At 39.9% G+C, this 23,183-nt stretch overlaps 2 protein-coding genes across 3 annotated transcripts in view; one reads left to right on the forward strand and one right to left on the reverse strand.

The window, feature by feature from the left end:
- LOC130910602 (oxysterol-binding protein-related protein 10) overlaps nt 1-2,540 on the forward strand; it is an 84,280-nt gene extending 81,740 nt beyond the window's left edge. The window contains exons 12-13 of the mRNA XM_057828048.1: nt 65-218; nt 287-2,540. Coding sequence (XP_057684031.1) covers nt 65-218; nt 287-331 — 199 coding nt within the window. The 3' untranslated portion in view covers nt 332-2,540. The remainder of the gene's footprint in view (nt 1-64; nt 219-286) is intronic.
- A 797-nt stretch (nt 2,541-3,337) lies between these two features.
- stt3b (STT3 oligosaccharyltransferase complex catalytic subunit B) overlaps nt 3,338-23,183 on the reverse strand; it is a 114,486-nt gene continuing 94,640 nt past the window's right edge. Inside the window, exons 13-17 of one of the 2 annotated variants that reach the window (XM_057827149.1) lie at nt 22,044-22,217; nt 16,420-16,533; nt 10,377-10,583; nt 8,370-8,421; nt 3,338-3,727 (exon numbers count right to left, since the gene is read on the reverse strand). In XM_057827149.1, the coding sequence (XP_057683132.1) occupies nt 3,711-3,727; nt 8,370-8,421; nt 10,377-10,583; nt 16,420-16,533; nt 22,044-22,217 (564 nt within the window). In that variant the 3' untranslated portion in view covers nt 3,338-3,710. Of the gene's footprint in view, nt 3,728-3,780; nt 8,422-10,376; nt 10,584-16,419; nt 16,534-22,043; nt 22,218-23,183 lie in introns of those variants that run through there. The other variant, XM_057827148.1, reaches the window with a different exon arrangement.

The raw sequence follows: 23,183 nt of genomic DNA on the forward strand, positions 1-23,183 counted from the left end.
GTACGAAGACCGGAAAGCGGGCCAGGCGGAAACGTACCTTGACCCCGAATTTGTCTGCTTTCAGGCGGTTATGGCAACACGTGACCAAGTCGCTGAAAGAGGGCAATATGGACGAGGCGACGGAGCATAAACACGGATTGGAGGAGCGTCAGAGGGCGGACGAGAGACGAAGAGCGGCGGATAACAAAGCCTGGACACCTAAATATTTCACTAAGGAGGTCGCGCTCGTTTTATTTGGCGCGCAAAATGTGTCGATGCAATGTTTCTAAAGTCAAATGTGTTGCAGGGAGATGGTTGGATGTACAGCAACCCTCTGTGGAAGTCCACTTGACAACACGTCAGTAGGCGAGAAGTGAAACGCAGGTAGCAGCAGCTTGTCAAAAGTCCAACGATGTTGTCAAGAAGACACGGGACAGGAAACAGTGCCAAAGGGAATCTCCACTGTAAATAAAGGACAACAGCATTTTGTATACAGTTGATATAGGATTATAGTTGTATTCTATTTTTCACCTGCGCCAAGGCCTTTTTGCATTCGCACTAACAAAGTCCGTCAGTGGTGTTTTTACATCCAATACAATGTTTTCACACTTGTATTCTACTTCACTGGTGTAACACTAAAGTTGTTTGTAAAGCACTTTTACCATTTTATATGGGTGTAGTCATCTAGCAGGATATATCAATTTGAAATATTGCCCATACAAAATGTACCTTAAATGACTATATTAGATTTTAGACCGAAGAATAGCCTTGTTTGATCTGCACTTTGAATGTCAACGGACTTTTTAAATGATTTATTCCACCCATCATGTCCGTGTTTCTTTCCTGTGTTGTATTATTTAGTTGATATAAAGGCTTTCCTCTCCGCTTGGGCGACTTTCTTGTGAATTACGAGTCACAATTAACATGGTTGACCCTTAAAAAAAAAAAGAAAAAGGAGAACTCGATTGTTGACTCACAAAGATTTTCACGAAAAAGAATGAGGACAAAGCTACATTTTAAATTGACATTTTCTAGCTAGCCAGTTGCCTTTTTAACATTTAGCCTAAACCCCAAGTTGGTCACATTTTTAAAGTAACAAAAATTCTTTAAAGCTGCCGGTGGACAAAAGCGGTAGTGTTTTGCCTTAAAGTGCCTGTGACAGCTTAAAAAAGATGACGAGAATAAAATGTTATTTACTCTGCCGTTTAGCCACGCCTTTCGCGATAGCGCTCTAGCGTCCCCAGCTGGGGGATGACGTCGGCAGGGACAAAATTTCAGCTGATTTAGAATTCAGCCCATTGAGAAGGTTTAGAACGAGGAAAATGACACAGAGCAGCAAAATGTGAATATTGTTTCTATCCTTCTAAGCCAATATTTTTACAGGATATTTTTTTCATCCAAGTATTCTGCCCCAATTGCTGAATAAATGGTATGGTCATGACAACTTTGTCTTGTGCTAAATGGAATATGAAATAATAAAAATGCATTTATTCAGTACGACATGGCAAAATTACTCCATAAGTCAAAACTGTCTATTTCACCTTTACTGTCGCACCTCCCAAATGAAATTTTATGCCACCGTAGTCCGAGGAGAACTTTTCTTGTCCATGATCAAACGTCAGTAAATAGTCCTTTATTTAAAGAAAGTTTGTAGCGTTTACTTTGTAATCGCTGTATTCGCGGCCATTTTTCACACAAAGTTGCAATTTCTGATGGGGTGGAAAATTTGACAACGCCGGGCACACGAAGAGTGCAATAAGCCAATTATAGCGGTCTCCCAGAGTGCACGCGACGAGACAAGGAGCATTAAAACGTGTGCCATGATCCCAGTATTCGACATAATCCAAAACAAGATGTTTACTCATTTCCTCTCAAGTCCAATTGTCCCACAGTTGTCACTTGTTTTGGCCATTCTCCGAGGGTGAATGGGAACTTTTTGAAACCCAAAAAGGTTCACATGCCTCTCCCTGGTGCAGCAACAAATCCCTGCAGCGCATTTGGCAGGCGCATTGCGGAAAAATGAACAAATTAATCAGCTAAATCTAAATCCATCAGTCCATGGATAGGTATAAAGCAATGCTGTATTGTGAGACGCTGACCCGGGTGACGTCACATTGGCTTTCGTCCTTAACCAGAGAGTGGAGCCGGGATTCAGAAATTGAATAAATAAAACGATCGCATCCACACACACATCCAAGCGGTCCATTTCATTCAGGAGCATAAAATACCACGTGAAATATGAAACAAACATTCATTTTGGTGTCATAGACACTTTAAACTAGTTGTCGGTCGACATATAACAAATGTTATAAAGGTTGAAAGTTACCTAGTGTTGCGTTATAGGTTACAGCGAAATCGTTATCCAGTTTTTCATATAATGAATGAGTTTTAGTTTGTAAATGATTAAGATTTGTTGATGGGGATTTATTCATGAACAAGTCAAAATTGTGACATCAAATACTGTCCACTGCAATATGGAGGTAGATTTGTGTCTTTATTATTCAATCAAAAAAAAAGTTGCTTCAATCAAAATATGTATTTTCAATCAAAGAAAAAGTCACTTCAATTCAAAAAAAAAAAAAAAAAAAAAAAGTGTTTCAATGCAAAAATAAAATTGAAACTCAACAAATTCAAAGAAAAATAGTTTTTTTTTTTTTTTTAAGTCAAGTTTTATTTTTGACTGAAACAACATTTTTGATGGAAGTCATGTAATTTTGCGTTTGGACCACATTTTGGCTAGGACGTTTGTGTCTTTATTATTCAATCAAAAAATATATTCCCCCCCCCCAAAAAAAAATCACTTCAATCAAAAATATTAAAAATTCAATCGTAGAAAAAAAAAGGTTTGAATGTGAAAAAATATTTGAGATGCAGAAATTTACATTGGAACACTTTTTCATTCAAACAGTTTTCTTTGATTGAAGCAATCCTTTTTGTGTTTGAGCCATATTATGGGTAGGACATTTGTGTCTAAATCATTCAATCACAATAAAAGCTGCTTTAATAAAAGAAAAAAAAAATCATTTGCAATTTTTTTTTTTTTTTTTTTTGGGAAAATATTTTAAATTTGAAATACATACATATATATATATTTATGTTGAAGTGACACTTCTTTTGAAAAGCAGTTTTAAACTTTTTTTTTAAGTGGAGAAAGTTTTGAACTCACTTTTTCAAATTCAAAAATGTTTAAAAAAAAAAAAAAAAAAATTCAACCCCAAAAAAATGTTTTCAAATATTTTTTTTTTGAGTTTCAATTTTTTTTTTGCATTCAAACAATTTTTTTATTGAAGTGACTTTTTCTTCGATTGAAAATATATATTTTGATTGAAGCAACTTTTTATTTGATTGAATAATAAAGACACAAATCTACCTCCATACCGCACTCACCGACACTTCCATTATTTTGAATCTACATATTTTCAACTGATTAGTTGTGCGGTTTTCAAATAGCATTTAGCTATCTGCTTGACGTTGACATGTAATGCCAAAAATATCCACTAGATGTCACCGTTTCTCTGAATTATATCAGAAGGTCCTCAAAAACATTTTAAATGTCACAAGTATCTGCGCTGCAGTGTTTTGTTACCTGTGGACGTCAACAGCTGAATTTCCAACTCGTGTTTTTATTTTTAGTATTATTTATGCATAAAATGCATGAAATTCCAAACCAAAAGGCATTCTTCTCATGCCGATGAATCACCAACCTCTCACTCGTTTGTGCTTGCCGCCACCTAGTGGACAACACAACCTGTAAATAAAAATATATTCAGACACGTCGTGGTTGAAGCCACAATGACAACACAGATGATTTAATTTAAGTGTATATTTAAAGATGACTGAACAAACAGAGCAACAGTGTAAATGCCAAATGTGAAGAAGAGCCGAGGAGGACTGCGTCAACAAAACACCCGTGACAAAAAATATCCAAAAAAGTGCCAGAAACAAAGGGCACCGAGACAAAAAAAAAAAGCAGTAGTGAGTGAAGTTTTATTGTCAATAACCTAAAGCAAAAAATGGAACATATAATGTTAAGTAACTTCACACCACATTAAGGCTTTGTCTGTAATCTCCTCTTGAAAGCAAAACTGTAGAGAGGAAGCCTTGCTGATGGTCTGAGAGCCTAAAAAAGAAGAGCATAGGGGAACCAAAACAGCGGTTGCGCAGATGTGACACGACGATCACGTCTAGAGATGCGTTGGATGCGAAAAAACAGTTTCGAGGCGTGCATTTTTTTCTAAATCTCCTTTGCGTTCACACATGGCCACAAAAATAACAGTTCAGTGCCTTCCTAAAAACAAAAAAAAAGCAGAAGTTGACTGTCGATCGGAGCTGCGTCCATGTAGCAACGTTGGCCTTTTGACAGTCAAATGATAGAAAATCAAAGAATAGCCACGGAACACCCCTTCAACTTGTAATTTTATTTTCAAACTTTTTTTTGGTTGCTCTTTGTATTTTCCATCACAGTAAACGAAAAAATGAATCAATCAAAATGCGATTTAAGACATCGATGTGATACTTGTGTCAATCCCTGCTTGGAGATGACTCAAATTAGTTCATGTTAACAGCAAGGAATTAACTAGTAAGGGCCACACTGCTAAGAAAAAAAAATGCAAACATTTAGTTGTAGAAAAAGAATTGCGACTGACAAGCATTGGAAATCGAGAATCAGATCAGTTCATTACAAGAATGAAGTCGCACTACTGCAAAAAGAAGTGTCAAAATGTTAGAATTGAGTTATGGAGACGTTTGTTTGGCCTGATTCTAATGATCTTTACACTGTTTTTTGTCATATTACAACAGTTATAAGGACAACTTATCCTATATATAGTGAACATCAGCTATTAGTGAAAATTGACAACTAATTGGTGCCTCTTTACTAGCTTTACACACTTTATGACTTAAGTCACAGCAGCAAAGACCGTGAATTTGGCCCCTTATCAGATGCAAATTTATATAAAAATGATACCAATCGTTTCTGTTGTTGTTTTTGAGTTATTTACAATCCTTTTATGGGTAAATCTGAGGTCAAAAAGCTCAAAATTTTGATTCAAAATGGTTCGTTTGTGCTGCAAGGGTTATGTTTTGATTTGTAGTGATGATGTCACACAGCCACCTATCGACGGCGGAACGGAACTGCAATGGTGCCATTTGTTTGTGCTGGAAAATTTTTCATTTGTGGTGCTATTACTTTAAAGATATTGAGATGTTCATTTCGAGTGATGACGTCACTTACAGCCCTTCCATATCCTAACTCCTGCGGCTGGCAGGGCGTACCAACTCGCTCCATAACAGAGGGGCGTCGCAACAACTAGCACAAACGTAGCACAAACGAAAGGCACCAATTTTGGTCCATTTTGAAGTAAATAAGCTTGGGATAATAAATTCAAGTGATGACATCACTTGAAGCCCCCCCATTTACTGCAAAATGGACCTGAAGAGGTGCCACTCGTTTGCGCTCCTATCGTTTTACAGATATTGAGATATTAATTTCGAGCAATGATGTCGCTCGCAGCTCTTCCGTAACCCAACTCCCGCTGCTGGCAGAGCATACCAACTCGTTCCATAACAGAGGGGTGTCACCACTAGCACAAACCAATGGCACCACTTCGGGTCGACTTTGCAGTAAATGGGGGGCTTGAGATAATAATTTCGAGTGATGATGTCACTCACAGGCCCCCCATTTACTGCAAAATGGACCTGAAGAGGTGCCCTTCATTTGCGCTATTATTGTTTTAAAGATATTGAGATATTAATTTCGAGTGACATCACTCACAAATCTTCCATATCCCAACTCCCAAGGTGGAGCATACCAACTCTCTTCATAAAAAGAGGGTGTCCAGACAACTAGCACAAATTAATGGCAGCACTTCGGGTCCACTTTGCAGTAAATCAGGGGGGCTTGAGATCATTTCGAGTGAAGATGTCACTTGCAGCCCGTCATTTACTGCAAAATGGACCCGAAGAGGTGCTACGTTTGTGCTGTAAAAATTTTCATTTGTGCTGTTATCGTTTCATAGATATTGTGATATTAATTCCAATGGATGACGTCACTCACAGATCTGTATCCTAACTCCCGTCGTGGCTGACGGAGCGTACCAACTCTCTCAATAACGTAGGGTTGTCCTAACTTCTAGCGCAAACGAATTGCACCTCTTTGGGTCATTTTGCAGTAAATGGGGAGCTTGAGATACTAATTTTGAGGGATGACGTCACTCGCAGCCCCCTCATTTACTGCAAAATGGACCCGAAGAGGTGCCCTTTGTTTGTGCTACTATCGTTTTAAAAATATTGATATATTAATTTCGAGTGATGACGTCACTCGCAGATCTTCTGTATCCCAACTCCCAAGGCTGATGGCCCATACAAACTCTCTCCATAACAGAGGGGTGCCCCAACAACTAGCACAAACGTAGCATAAACATAATATAACATAAATATCCTAAAAGCGATAGCTGCATGAATGAAAATTTTTTCAGGACAAACGTCATCACTCGACATTAATATCTCAAGGCCCCCATTTACTGCAAAATGGACCCCTTAAAGAGGTGCTATTCGTTTGCGCTAGTTCTTGGGACACCGCTATTATTGAGAGAGTTGGTACGCTCCGTCAGCCACGAGAGTTAGGATACAGAAAGGCTGCGAGTGACGTCATCACTCAAAATTAATATTTCAATATCTATGTAGACATAGCAGTTTTTTTCCAGCACAGACGAATGGCACCACTTCAGGTCCATTTTGCAGTAAATGGGCGACTGTGTGATGTCACCACTACAATTAAAAAACAATATATCTACAAAACCATTGAAGCACAAACGATTGACACCATTTTTAATCAAAAGGGGGGACTAGTTGACCTCAGATTGACCTATAAAAGAATTGTAAATCTCTAAAACCACACTTTTTACAGCACAAACAAGCACAAACGATTGACATTTTAATATAAATTTGCATCTGATGGGGGGCCAACTGCACGGAGGCGCAAAACCACTTGTCTAAACGAAGCTGCGTAATTTATTGAGCCGAACATCTAATAAAAGTTAGCAAATTTCCTTAATACAAAAATGCACATGATTTATCTGTATATAAATGTCTTTTCAGTGCTAAATCGCAACTTAATTCTTGTAATATTTCCATCTCGTGACTTCCTTTTCGTCATAGCGTGGCCCTAAACAGCAACACAAATGAGTTGGCGATAGGACACGGCTCTAAAGTCCAAAAAAAGGTGATGATGTGTGTTTCCCTACGAGAGGGGCGAGCAAGGCAAAAATCATACGATAAAATCATCCCCAAAAAATATTCCCCTCATCTGTAGTTTTTTTTTTTTTCATTTCCGTTGGGCGAGGCCTCCGCGAGTTGCGAAGCTAAACGACGAGCTAACGACGGAAGACGGCAAACGAGAGGCACGCTCGACTAGAGCTCCCTCTAGGGGAAGCGAGGCCTAATTTAACATCACTACTGTAGACATTGCGGCTTCCGTTTTCGAAGCCCGAGCAGCCGAAATTTACAATCTACGCTATTTCCGAGAGGGGACGGATGGGCAGCGTCGTAAAAATTCACATTCATTCCATCCGTCAACAAAATCTCAAGGCCCTCTGTACAAGAATTATTGCATTCACTGATCTATTTGCTGTCATACAAAAAAAAAAAAAACTCATCGATAAATTGAGGAAAAAACTGCATATTCAAAAAGAAAATCACCACAAAAACTCCAATATATTATACTCCTTTGTCATTATCTTTACATAACCGTTACATATTAGGCCAATTGGTTTCGAAATGATTAGAAAAGGAAGCGTGAGCGAGCCGGGGGGACTGAAAGAATGAAAAATAAAACAGCTTATGATTGTGAAAGTGAATTCAAACAGGTGCGTGATGTCCCTCCATACCGTATACGTTCTCGTGTACACGTGTCAGGAACGAGGCCTGAATGCTTGCTCGCTTTCAGGAGTTCTCATGTGCGGCGGAGCAAGGTCACATCAATGGCTCTTTGGTGCAAAAACACTCCCATGCTAAACCCTCTACCCCCGCGCACCCATAATCACATCGTTCGTGTAGCACAAGTTTTAATCGACACACACCAGCAGAGCAGCGTGACGCCTCGCCACACATTCAAGTACAAAAAATTAACAGCAAAATCAAAAAAAAGTGGAGAAAAGAAGCCAGACAAAATGTCCCCCCCTTTCCCCAAAAGATAAAATGGACAAGGTTTTCCCGACACATCACCTTCCTCGCCACACGGGGGTGCTCTTAATGAGAAACGCTTGAGCCCAAGTGCCACAGAAATCCACACCCCGGTGCTCTTCTTCATTGTTTGTCAGAGGTTTCTTCGCATTGGTTTGTTTTTTTTCCTAGGAGAGTTCGTCGGGGTTACTTTTTTTGCACTTTCTTGCCTTTTTTCAGGAGCAGCTTGTTCTTGACGTAGCCTCGCTTCCTCTTGGCCGTCTGAAATAAGCAAATGCAACACATTACATTTAATGAATCCACACTAGATCGATACTTTTCTTGACAACAATCTTGGAAACTATGGAAACCCAAAAGCAAGGGGGTTTGCATAGGGACATAACACGAGCAACTTTTCAGGATGCTCAAATTGTACCCACCAACTTTTACAACCCCTAGCAAAAAGTATGAAATCACCAGTCTCGGACGAGCACTCACTCAGACATTTCATCATGTAGAACAAACTCAGATAAAAAGCTTGAAAAAATAATGAATTAGTTCAAAAGTGCAAGTCTTTAGCATTCGGAAACACGAAAAGAAATGAATAAAAAACATTGTGGTGGTCAGTAAATGTTACTTTTATAGAGCAAGTGCAGGGAAACAAATGGAATCACTCCATTCTGAGGAAAAAAAATATGGAATAATGAGAAACAAACAAAGAAATAACAATCAAAACACATCTTTAGTATTTAGTAGCACCACCTCTGGCTTTTATGACAGCTTGCAGTCTCTGAGGCATGGACTTGATGAGTATTCTTCATCAAGCCATTTGCCTGGCACTAGAGGCGTGCGAAATTTCCGATTCTTAGATTATCGGCCGTGGAAGATTCGAGAACGATTCACAAATATCCAAATTCCGATTATTGAATTATACCAGGTAAAGCGGAAGTAAAACACAGTCAGCGCGGTCTTTGGGACGCAATGAGGAACGGACCGAGAGTAAATATCATGTTCAACTCATGCCACTAGATAAAAATACAATCATACCTGACTGCGGCAGACAGCTGCTTCAAACAATGCCCAGTTGCTAGTTGCTACAAACATATGGACAAATACGGCTATAATAGATATCACATATATGTAGAACTAGATGGAAAAGTCAGCGCGGTCTTTGGGACGCAATGAGGAAGGGACTGAGAGTAAATATCATGTTCAACTCATGCCGCTAGATAAAAAAAACAATCATACTTGAATGTGGCTGACAGCCGCGACAAACCACGCCCAGTTGCTAGTTGCTACAAACATACGGCTACAGTAGATATCATATATATGTAGAACTAGATGCAAAATGACAGACTTGCCGGTGTTAGTAAACAGCCGCCATCTTAAAGCAGTAGACTTCTCTAGAAGGCTCTTTTGTAGCGAAGCTAATTAACTTTTTATCTAAAATACTCCTAAATCGGCAAAATCTTGTCTTGAATCTATCTTTAAATGATGAAACAGTTTTAAAACTTTGACATGTCAAAAGTAGAAGGGAAATTATGGAATAGCGGGAGCAATTTTAACAACTGTAACGGTTGATTCACAACATTAAATTAATTGAATGTAGTTTAAAGCTGCTGATACAGAATGGGGACTGGAGTATTTTATTTACTGTTATTTTTGTATATTTGTTTACTGTTATATGTTAACTTGATACTGAAATAGTAGTTTGGTTTAGCCTGAGAGGATTTTTGAACAATTTTGGAACTAATGTACAAAACATTTAAAAAAAAAAAAAAAGGGGAGGGGGATGCATCAATATTCGTTTTATAATCAAATCGGAGCCTCTGAATCGTAATCGTAATCGAATCGTTAGGTGCCCAAAGATTCCCAGCTCTAAGAAATACCACTGTATTTTTCATGAATTGTTAGTGAAAACAAAAATTCAAATGAATAAAATTAGAAACATGCTGTTTATGGGTCTCGATATCCTTCTAAAATGCGTTTTTGTTAGCAATCTCATAGTACTTAACTCATTGCTTGCGATTGACAACGACAGACTTCCAATTCATTTAAACTGAGATGACTGGCTGTGAATGCTTATGTTTCAGTGCCATTGACGGCGCTAGACGGCAAAATGAATTGGGTGTTTGGTGCCGGCAACTGAAGCCAATGAGTTAGAGGAGTTCCCCACAAAGGGTTAAATAGGAAATTTAGCTATAATTTCAACTGCAGCGATATAGGCGTGTGTGTACCTTTTTGGAGGTGTACTTCTGTTTGGGCACGATGCTGCGAAGCTTGCGGTCCAGCGGCTCCCTATTGCCGAGATTCTTGACCTTGTAAATCCTGACCAGCCAGTGCTCCGAAGTGAAGGCCTCCTCCAAGTGCTTGAATTTGATATCCTTGTTCCCAATTTCGGCGTTGCGCGTCCGGTCGAAGCCCGGCGGCGTCCGGAAGTCCAGCTGGGAGACAAAAGGAAAATAAGCTCTTGCCCGACTTCTGACAAAGTATTTTTTTTTATATTTAAAATAATTTTGTAGAAATGCAAAATCCTATTGGAGGTATTCCCTCCTCAGCAGCTGCCCTCCTCCTCTAAGCCGCGGCCGTCAAACTTTTCTGTAGCCGAAGTATTCCCATACCAGCGATTTCCTTCTCTTTGATGGCGGGAAAAGTTCAAGAGTTTCACCTCCTCCAGCCATCGGGTAGCACGGACGAGTCACTGACACTGAGCAATAACCGGTGCGGGAGGGTTGAGCCTTGCAGGTGCAAGCGAGGGATTTCTCCCTGCATTTTTGGAACAAAAAATAGCTAATACCAAAGGGACGGTAATAATGGAAAATTTCTGCGGTTTTGAAACTGTGACATTTTCATACCACAGTATAGACCCTACCCACGTGACGTCACAACTCCGCTCTCCTGACTGGTGCCGCCCACTTGTCCGGCAACACATCGTGTTGACCTGTTACGGCTACGTACATTCCTCCTATTTACGACGTGTTTTTCTGCTCGTTAACATTAATAATCAAAATGGTGAAGGCGTGTGTGGCGGTCGGTTGCAATAACAGAGAAGATAGACGGAGAGACTTGAAGTTCTACCGGATTCTGAGAGACACGGAGAGGAGAGAGCGAGATGGGCTGCTGCAATTCGACAAGAAAACTGGGCTCCAAACGATTACCACAGATTATGTAGTAGTCATTTTATATCTGGTAAGATGCATTTAATATATATTTAGAGGGTTTTGGGCTGACAACCACAATTAAGATCATTGCTAGGCTAATCGCCGACAACATACACGTATGTATGTAGTGAGTGCTATCGCTAAACCATATAAACATTAAAAGCCCTAGCTCCATTGACAAATGACATGAAATACATTAGACTTGACAGTGGATGTTAGCAAGAACAAAAGATTTTGAATTGAAAATTTCGTAACTCACCTTCCGAGCACAAGATTCCTGCCGAATTTTCGTGTACGAGGACCTGTTTCACCCAACCAGCAACTTAGCATTTATAAGCCTCCAAGCTCTTAAAGTTTTTCAAACTTTCGTGAGAATAGGCTGATTTTGTGTGGACAAGATAGTTCTAAATATCAGGGTCAGGCAGAGACGGTGAAGGCAGCCGGTCAAAAATCATCGATTTAGGCATCAAATATGGATCTGGCGACTGTATAGAACGAAGCTTTTCCACTTAACGCCTTTTATGCAACACATCCAGTGAGTTTACGGCATCAGAAAGCACCGGGTCTTCCATGAAATGCATTTTAAATTCCTCGATCAATTGAAACCAATGCTAATACAGAGACAAAATGACGGACAAGTGGGCGGAACCATACAGCGAGCACGTGGTTTTATGACGTCGGTGGGTAGGCTCTATACCTTGAAACCAGTAATCAGCACACATCTAGGTGATATACAGTGAAGGGAAACGGTACCGTTCTCGCAAACACCATATTATTGTTTGCATTAGTCTAACACATTCATCTAACTATAGTTTAGGCAGACTTCACTCAGTGCCCTTGACACAGTAAAGTTAATCACCTTATCGGGGCTCCTGAGGGGGGAAAGGAAAAATGGTACCGTTTCTCGTAGGCACCGTCTGTTTGCATTACTCGAACATACGTAATATAATTAACCAGGGAATAGTATCATTTCTCATGTTTACTGTAGGACTGCACCTAATATAAAATAAATAGCATACCATAGGTTAATGAAAAGCAGCATAGATACACAACGACATCTTATCATAGAAGCCCAACATATGCGTCACAAGAAAGATTGACGGACCAAAATCAGTTCTGCAAGGACAAAGCGCTCTTTGTCGGAAAACAAGTAGAGCCAGCCCTGATAACAAAGTGGATAGCGGGCGCTTGAGACGTCAAGACCAGCGTCGGTCGCGGTGGCAACCACGTCCCATCCGCGCACGAACCTAAGCCCAAAACCGCCCAATGAGGGGAGGACCCAAAAGCAACGCCCGGACACACCTTCGGCCGGCCCACTACACCATGGACTTAAAAAACACAGGACACTGAGATTAGACAGATTTTGCTGCTCGGAAACATGTAGCCTTGTTTTGGATCCAGAATTGTCCCTCCGTCGTCTGTTTTTGCTTGTTTTTGACCACTGTTGACAAATAAATTGTCAACCTGCTTTAAGCGAGTCTTTTTCAAACTTTTGGAACATGGAGTCAGTACAAAGGGTTAACATCAGAGATGAATGCGCGAAATTCCGCCTTCCTTGTTGGCACGCACTTAGTTTGGCTGTCGCTGTTTCCGTGCGGCTTGACTGGGGAGACGAATTTCAACAGTTGGTGACCCTGACGTGATTCGCTGCTCGGAAACTTTTCTATATAGCCTTGCTTTGTTTCCAACAACAGGGTGTTCCCAAATGTTTGACCCCATTTCGTAGGCCAATAATTTTAACAATTTTCGTTGGAATGACCTCAAATTTTCACAGCTTCAGTAGAAACGTTTCAAGTTTTTGTGTGCAATGTTTGGCATTTCTATCTTACTCTTTCTATCTTCTTCTATCTTTTCCAGTGAGTCAAAGGATAGACTATAAAATACTACTGCTCGTCTACAAAACACTTAATGGCCTTGGACCAAAATACATGCTTGACTTGTTAGATTCCTATGAGACATCTAGACCCCTAAGGCCGTCTGGAACCGGTGAGGCAGCATTTAGTTATTATGCTCGTCACCTCTGGAACAAGTTACCCGAACCTCTGAAGTATGCTCAAACTGTTAGCTCTTTTAAATCAGGGCTAAAAACGCTTTTGCTTAGCACTGCATATCCATAACTGTCTATATATTTCAATCTACCTGCTTTCTATTCCTCTTGTGCTTATCTCCATTGCTGATTTCAATTATTATTAGGAGTAGTAGTTTTTGTTTTATTTTTTATTTTTGTTTTATTTGTATTTATTTATTTTTATTCAGTGATTAAGTGCGATCTTTTGTCTTGGTTTTTACGTTGTATTGATTTAAATGTGATTTTTATGATCTTCATGTGATGTAAAGCACTTTGAGTTGCCTCGTGTTGAATTCTGCTATATAAATAAATTTGCCTTGCCTTGCCTTTTAATGTTAAGAAATGCCGTTCACTTCAAAAGAAAAGGCATTTTGCAGGTGGCGCTCATATTGAACATTTATGAAAGTCTCTCATAGAACCAACAAATATTCGTACTTTTCTTTGTAAATCTAACCAATAAAACTTACGACCTTCAAAATAAAGTGTAATTAGTTTCATTAAGATCCATCAAGTAGTTTCCGAGATAGGGGCATTTAGAATGGGGTCAACCATTTTGGAACACCCTGTATAATCATACTTTGTATCCCAAAAGGTTATCGATATGCTCCTGCCAAGAATCGATAATCGTTTTAAAAAGGTGTCACTGTTAAAAAAAAAAAAAAAAACAACAACCAACAAGTTGCTACCAAAATATTCCACTAAAATAATGTCTCTGTTAACTCAGTGGCTGCCATTGACGGCGCTAGACGCCCAATCCATTTAGACAGCCAGTCTTTCCCATTTTCAGGGCATTTGCAGGTCACTTCCTGTTGAGTTTGAGTCACTGCCTATTCATTCTTGGGTCACTTCCCGTTCTGTAACCCAAAATCAACAGGAAGTGAGCCAACAATGTCCCAAAAATCAACAAGAAATCACCCAGAAAAGCCCAAAAATTTAAGTCATTAGTTGCAATTGTGACAAGCCTCTACAACATCGCGTGGACATCGGGGACAGTGCCTCTGGATTGGCAGACCGGGGTGGTACCTTTTTAAGAAGGGGGACCGGATCACACTCCTCAGCCTCCCCGGTAAAGTCTATTCAGGGGTGCTGGTGAGGAAGGTCCGTCGGGAAGTCGAATCTTGGATTCAGGAGGAACAGTGTGGTTTTCGTCCTGGCCATGGAACGGTGGACCAGCTTTAGACCTTCGACAAAGTCCTTGAGGGCGCATGGGAGTTCGCCCAACCAGTCTACGAATAGATTTGGAGAAGGCATTTGACCGTGTGCCTCGGGGAGTCCTGTGGGAGGTGCTCTGGGAGTACGGGGTACTGAGCCCCTTGGTAAGGGCTGTTCGGTCCTTGTATGACCGGTGTCAGAGTATGGTCCGCATTGCCAGCAGTAAGTGGAATAGTGAGGGTTGGACTCCGCCAAGGCTGCCCTTTGTCTCCAATTCTGTTCATAACTTTTATGGACAGAATTTCTAGGTGCAGCCAAAGCGTTGAGGGGGTCTGGTTTGGTGCCCTCAGCATTACATCTCTACTTTTTGCAGATGATGTGGTGCTGTTGGCTTCATCGAGCCTTGACCTCCAGCTCTCACTGGAGCGGTTCGCAACGGAATGTGAAGTGGTTGGGATGAAGTTCATCACCTCCAAATCTGAGATCATGGTCCTCAGTCGGAAAAGGGTGGCGTGTCCTCTCCGGGTCGGGGATGAAATCCTGCCCCGAGTGGAGGAGTTCAAGTATCTTGGGGTCTTGTTCTCAGGTGAGGGTAGGAGGCAGCGGGAGATCGACAGGCGGATCGGTGCAGTAAAGCGGACTCTGCGCCGGTCAGTAGTGGTGAAGAAGGAGCTGAGCCAAAAGGCGAAACTCTTGATTTACCAGTCGATCTACGTTCTACCCTCACCTATGGTCACGAGCTGTTGATCGTGACCGAAAGGACAAGATCCCGGATACAAGCGGCCGAAATAAGTTTCCTCCGCAGAGTGTCTGGGCTCTTCCTTAGAGATAGGGTGAGAAGCTCGGTCATCCGGGAGGGACTCTTTGTCGAGCCGCTCCTCCTCCACGTTGAGAGGAGCCAGTTGAGGTGGCTTGGGCACCTGGATCGGATGCCTCCTGGACACCTCCCCTGAGAGGTGTTCTGGGCATGTCTGACCGGCGGGAGGTTCCGGGGACGACCCAGGGCATGCTGGAGAGACTGTCTCTCGGCTGGCCTGGGAACGCCTTGGGATCCCCTTGTATCGCAAATCATATCGTCTCGTGTGGTCATTTAGGGCGTTTTGGGGGGAGCAAAACAGCCTTAAGGTAGGAGTGTTACTCGAATGTGCTTTCGAAAATTACGCAAGCACACCAAACACTCCGTAAGTGCAGTACCAACCTGGTCACAATTAAAACACGTCAATCTTTGCAAGTTATCAAGTCATGAACTACATTTAGGAAATGTCTCACTGTACAAATTGCAGCTCGGGCTTCATTCACGGCCAACAAAGCATCACTTTGACAGATGAAGTGTACTTTCATTCCCCCTATGAGATAGACGGCAATGTCATCAGTTATCTTCCACTTTCATTTACTATAAACGACACGGCATCACTTTTGTTTTTCTACATCTCTTGGCTGCAACTGTCCTGGAGGCAGCAGCAGTCTTGTCTGCTTAAGCAAGATCAATCCACCTCTGTCTTTGCCTTCTAACTCCACAGCCCAAGGAGTCAGAAAATCCTTGAAATCTTTCTTCTACTCACAACCCCGTCACGCCGCTCGGGACTGCCGAGGCACCTGCGAACACCTTTAAACCAGCCGAATCACCTTTCGCGATGGCAGCCGCTTGTTAACGTCTACAAAGCCGCGCACTGAACAGTGACTGCACCTCATGCGTACCGGGATGAGAAGACTTGCGTGAACTTTTGTCTTTGCACACAACAGTGCCTCATTATCCGAGCGCGTGAAGGGGATCAGAGCACCAGAAGGAAATACTGAAAGGATTCTAACGACGCCCGACTTGCTCTCAAAATGCGACACTGTTCAAGTACCATCGTCTGTTTTAAGTTATGGCGCAAAATGAAGAGAGCTTCAACTCACCTGCATTTCACCAAATCGATAGTAGGACATCTTGTACATGAGGCAGTTGAGCAGAGTGGGTGAACCCGCCTTGTCCACTCTGAACTCTCCCTGAGGGGTGAAGTAGTCACTCTCCTGGAAGACGATATTTACAAAGAAAAGGAAAATCTTACTTTTTCTTAATTACACTGTAGTGAAAGCTCACCAACAGATAATTTGGAGTAACACTACAAAACAATGCATTCTCTGATGATTTATTAGGTGACATGTAATGTATGATTAATGCACAATTCCGATTTTCTTGGTATTTTTCCCAATTTTCGCTTTTGTTGCCTGCTAGCTTTTATCCACATACTATGCAGAATGGACTTGGTTGCAGGCTCTTCTTCTGGCTCAGCAGGTTTCCACGTCGCCTTCTACAGCACACAGCCAACACCGCGCTGCTATAGGTGTGCAAACACCCCAGTAATGGCGGCCAACCACCAGAGGGCGAAAAACTCAATTCTCTACTCAGACTAGTCAATAGAGTAGACGGTGAGCTGGGAATCTTTGGGCACCTAACGATTCGATTACGTTTACGATTCAGAGGCTCCAATTCGATTATAAAACGATTATTGATGCACCCCCCCCCCCCCCCTTTTTTTTTTTTTTTTTTTTTTTTTTTTTTAATTAAATGTTTTGTACATTAGTTCCAAAATTGTTCAAAAATCCTCTCAGGCTAAACCAAACTACTATTTCAGTATCAAGTTAACATATAGCAGTAAACAAATATACAAAAATAACAGTAAATAAAAAACTCCAGTCCCCATTCTGTATCAGCAGCTTTAAACTACATTCAATTAATTTAATGTTGTGAATCAACTGTTACATTTGTTAAAATTGCTCCCATTATTCCATAATTTCCCTTTTGTCTACTTTCAACATGTGAAAGTTTTAAAACTATTTTAAAGATAGATTCAAGTCAATATTTTACCGATTTAGGAGTATTTTAGATAAAAAGTTAATTAGGTTTGCTTGGAAGGTTCGCTACAACAGCCTTGCAGGGAAGTGTACTGCTTTAAGATGGCGGCCGTTTACTAACGGCCGCATCTAGGTTTTTGTAGATGTGCTGCTCACGCTACCGAATCAATGGTCCATCTAGTCTTATATAAATGATATCTATCATTACATTATGTGGATGACGTACTTTGTAGCAGCTTTTCGGCAGCAGTCAGGTATGTTATTTTATCTCGTGGCATGAGTTGAGCTAGAGCCGAGAGTTGAGCATTGTCATTACCCGAGGGGCCGGGTAATGAGAAGCATGATGTTTAGCTACTCTCGCTGCGTTCTTCCTCGTTGCGCCCCGAAGACCGCGCGGCGCGCTGAGTGTGTTGTACTTCCGCTTTACTTGGCATATTTCAATAATCGGAATTTGGATGTTTGTGAATTGTTCTCGAATCTTCCACGGCCAAATCGCGAATAATCTAAGAATCGGAAATTTTGCACACCTCTAGTAGACGGCCATTTTATTTTGTCGAGAGGCACAGGCCAGATTGCGGTCATTAACAAATTATTTATTCTTTCTCTGGTGCTCGGAAGCAAATGCGCAAATGCTGATGTAAGCAATACTGAAATATTGCATATTTGGCGCACAGAAAAAAAAAAAACAGAATTATCAGGTTTATCCTTTTCTTATTTTCTTTTATTTTTTATATGACTAAGCCCGAGTTCAAGCTAGGCGCTAACGCACAGCTAAAAACACAAAAAAATCGGATTCGTGCATTAAGACCTACGGTCTGAAGTAGGGCTGCAGTTATCGACTATTTTAGTAGTGGATTAATCAATGAACTAGGGCTGCAGCTATCGATTATTTTAGTAGTTGATTAATCGATGAACTACTTAGTTCGAATAATCGGGTAATCGGATAAGTAACATAAAAAATTAAAATACCTTAGTATAGGTATAAAAAATAAATAAGGATCTATGTACAACATAAGAATAATTGGCTAACTTACATAGCAAAAGTCCGCTAGCTTAAATGCTATAAAATACTTTTTTTTAAAAAATGCTCTTAACAAATGGTTCAGATACATAACACCACAAAAATTGAAATAAACTACATTACGGATGCATTAAAAGACACATTAGCTCAAACAAAAACTTAGCTTATGTTGGTCTTAACAGGGAGCAGCTGGATTCAGCCATGTATGATAAGGCAGACAAGGTATATCCACCCAAATCAATAAAACTAAATGCAAACACTTTTAAAACAAACCATTACAACGCCACTTTAATTATACTTGAGGCAGCAAAATGTAATTCGAATCATTTTTTCTAATCGAATACTCGAGTTAATCGATTAACCGTTGCAGCACTACAATGAGCTAGTTAGCTCGAATAAACGAGTAATCTGATAAGGACCACAATTTTTTTTTTTTAAAACACCTGAGCTGAGCCTCGAACAGTATTAAAATAAATAAATGAGGATCTAAGTGCAACAAAGAACAATTGGCTAACTTATCTAGCAAAAATCCATTAGCTTAAATGTTATAAAATGCTAACTTTTTTTTTTACAATGCTCTTAACAAATGGTTCAAACACATATTCCCACAAAAACGGCTAAATATACCTATAAACTAAATTGAGAAAGCATTAAAAAAACATTAGCTCAAACAAAAACTTAGCTTATGTTGGTCTTAACCGGGAGCAGGTGGATTCAGCCATGTGAAATGAGTTATGCCATATTCACTGTCGCCACTAGAGGTTAGTGTATCCACCCAAATCAATACAAAAATGCAAACACTTTCAAAACAAACCATTACAACGCCACTTTAATTACAGTAAATACTCGAAGCAGCAATATTTAATTCAAATCTTTTTTCATAATCTAATTACTCGAGTTAATCGTTGCAGCACCAATCTGAACCTAGCCTAAGTGCCTCATTGGCACTTTGCACTTGCACTTGATAAAAAAACTGATGTTTGAACGATTTTGATTTGTACAGTAAACAGTGGTGAATTATTGGCACTTTTTCTATAACTTCAGTTAAAGTCTTCTCCTATTTTTCACATGTTTATTTGGAAAACCTTCAAGTTGTTACATTTATCATTATTAAAGCATCCAGTGGTGCATCAAAATACAAATAGCCATAATATGCCAAGTCCATTACCGCATATATTGTTATTAAGGCTGTCAAAAATATCGCGTTAACGGGTGGTAATTAATTTTTCTAATTAATCATGTTAAAATATTTGACGCAATTAACGCACATGCCCGGCTCAAACAGATTGAAATGACAGTACAGTGTAATCTCCGCTTGTTACTTGTTTTTTGGTGTTTGGCGCCCTCTGCTGGCGTTTGGGTCCAACTGATTTTTATGGGTTAGTACCATGAGTGAGCATGGTGTAATTATTGACATCAACAATGGCGAGCTACTAGTTTATTTTTTGATTGAAATTTTTACAAATTTTAATAGAACGAAAACATTAAGAGGGGTTTTAATATAGCATTTTTATAAATTGTACTAACTTTTATCTTTTAAGAACTACAAGTCTTTCTATCCATGGATCGCTTTAAGAGAATGTTAATAATGTTAATGCCATATTGTTGATTTATTGTTAAATACAGTACTTATGTACCGTATGTTGAATGTATATATGCGTCTTGTGTCTTATTTTTCAATTCCAACAATAATTTACAGAAAAATATGGCATATTTTATACATGGTTTGAATTGCGATAAATTACGATTAATTCATTTTTAAGCTGTAATTAACTCGATTAAAAATTTTAATTGTTTGACAGCCCTAATTGTTATCGGATTTTTTTTTGGTTAAAAAGTCATTCTCGGAAAACTCTAGAGAAAAAAAATACAAATGTAGTATACAAATTGTTGTATATCACATAAAGTATATCAATGCAGGTTTTCAACACTACTTCCACCCAACTATAAATAGTGGTAAATGCCAATTGACTGTTGAAAGTCACTTTGGGCCTAATATGAGGCTCACACACACAATTTTAAGGTTGGAATTTTAACGATTCCGTTCAGAGTAAGAGGGGGTGGGGGGGTTAAAGCTGCACTTGGGTTTTGTTGGAGGCGAGTGATTAATGAAAGCATCCAGACTAGGTGCTTAGTGAAAGGATCAGGCTTGTCTAGAAGGTTAAGTAGTCGGAAACCCCATTTGAAAGTGGAAAAAGCACCGCTTTCCACCAGTGTAGTTTACTAATGAATGAAACAAAGATGATACACATTCAAGCTCTTCTAAAAGAGCAACATTTTCCACTTCCTTTCCCAGTCATCCATATTAACAGACGTGGCAGTTACTGCAATTCAATCAGTGGACAGCGAGAGGTTTATATTAGTAGTTTGCCAACAAACCATGACATTTTAATAGCGTAACTATCAATTATACTGCATTCATAACAATCATGAAAGCTGCTGTCACTGGTTTCTCTTTGTATTACGTGATGTACACATTATCAGTGATAACTTGGGCATCCAACAGCAGAAAGGTGTTACTTGTGTGGTGGGGGGTATTCAATTTAGCATGCTAGCATCATTTTTCTCTTGCCAGTGATGAAACCTGCTAAGCTATTCTTTAAATACTAGTATTATCAACAAAAGCCAGTTTTGCTCAATTTTTACGTATTTGTGATGCTTCATTCGCATACCACGTACTAATCTGTGTGCATTCTTGTAGCCAGTAAAAGATGTTTTTCACAAGATTTTTACGTATGAGGTTATGAAATACTTTGACAGAACTTTTTACTGTAAAGTGTGGATCGATTCCAAAACCTGACTGATTTGTAGGTGTGTGTCAATACAGTGGTACCTCGACATGCGATCGCTTCGACACATGATATTTTCGTCATCCGAGGTAAAATTTGAATTGCCAATTGTTTCTACATCCGACGACATGCTCAAAATACGACAGACATGACAGCACCGCAGACGGACGCGTGGCTGACTTACTTGTGAGAGAAATCAACACAGGTTTCAAAAAGGTTGGTACAGGTGGTGAAACAACAACAACTTCTGAATGAAGATGCAAAATTGCAAATAACAGAGAAATACTGTATGAGCGTGGGGTGCGCATCCATGAACTGGCTCAACAATATATCTCCACGGTCCTTCTCCGACCACCGTTCACCAGTCTTTATAAGTTATAAGTCAGGTTTTTATCATTTATTTCATAACTTATCCAACACAAAACGCCTGCCTGCCGTCCGCTGCAAATGACTGTGTACTCAGGAAAACATTGAAAGCAAAAGTAAACTCAACCGCACCGCTCCTCTCTCGTCACGTCAGTCACGCGGTGCGTTCAGGACAGGTAGAGGAAAAAAACGTCCACCACATTAGAACCCGATTCGTAACATTATTACAGGAATTATTATTACTATCTTATTATTCCGATTTTATTTATAATTAATGTGTTTAGCTATGTGTAATTGCCATTTGTAATAGTACCAGCAGTAATTATTAAGGATTTAGTGTAGGGTTTTTGGGCTGTGGAACGAATTAATGGAATTATAATGTATTCCTGTGGGAAAATCCTGCTCGACATACGACCATTTCGACTTACAAACAAGGTCCTGGAATGAATTTACTTCGTATGTAGAGGTATCACTGTACTTGATAAGACACGTAAGTTGGCAACACTTACCCTTATGTCCTTCGGGTGCTCCCCCTCCGCTATCCTCACCATCCACAAAAACTTGTTGATGTCGTCGCCCGAGTAGCCTATGACGCCGCCGAAAATAATCAGCACGTAGTCTACGTCCAGAGACCTCATGATTTTGTAGGCTGCACTCTCATTGGAAGACATGGCTTTTCCCACCTAAAGTTTGGCAAAGATACCGTAAGTAGTTTTATATATCTTAAATGTAAACGCAGCATAGCATATACAAATTGGCACAGAAAGGTGACATCCAAAGCCAGTCCACCCATTTCAAACACTTATTCCCACAAACAACGGCTAAGTATACCTATGAACTAAATTACAAATGCATTAAAAAAAACATTAGCTTAAACAAAAATGTAGCTTATGTTGGTCCTTACAGGGAGCAGCTGGATTCAGCCATGTGAAATGAGTTATGTCATATTCACTGTTGCCACTAGAGGGCAGTGTATCCACCCATATAAATAAAAGTAAATGCAAACACTTTCAAAACAAACCATTAGAACGGCACTTTAATTAAACAAATACTCGAAGCAGCAAAATTTAATTCAAATCTTTTTTTCCTAATCAAATTACTCGAGGTAGTCGATTAATCGTTCCCATTAATATTGCACCACTTCCCGTTGATTCTGACTGGTTTTGCAATAATCAATTAAATCGAGAAATTTGATTTAAAAAAAAAAAAAAAGCTTCGAATCAAATTTTGCTGCTTCGAGTATTCGTTTAATGAGAATGACGTTGGAATGGGTTGTTTTTAAAGTGTTTGCATTTAGTTTTATTGATTTGGGTGGATATACTACCCTCTAGTGGCAACAGTGAATATGACAAATCATTTGATATGGCTGAATCAAGCTGCGCCCTGTCAATACCAACATAAGGTAAATTTTTTTTAGCTAATACCGTAATTTTTGGACTATAAGCCACTACTTTTTTTCTTTCATTTTGATGCCTGTGGCTTATAGTCCCGTGCGGCTTATTTGTTGATTTATTTGGGTCATAATGATGACATTACACTATCATGGGCATTACTGAATGCTTACGTCATAATGGCCTTATGCAAGTGTCATCCAGCAAATTATGCCACTAACTCCATTTATGTCCAGCTTGGATCTTTTACAGCCATTC

This window comes from Corythoichthys intestinalis, chromosome 22 (genome assembly GCF_030265065.1).
Source record: "Corythoichthys intestinalis isolate RoL2023-P3 chromosome 22, ASM3026506v1, whole genome shotgun sequence".
Lineage (NCBI taxonomy): Eukaryota > Metazoa > Chordata > Actinopteri > Syngnathiformes > Syngnathidae > Corythoichthys > Corythoichthys intestinalis.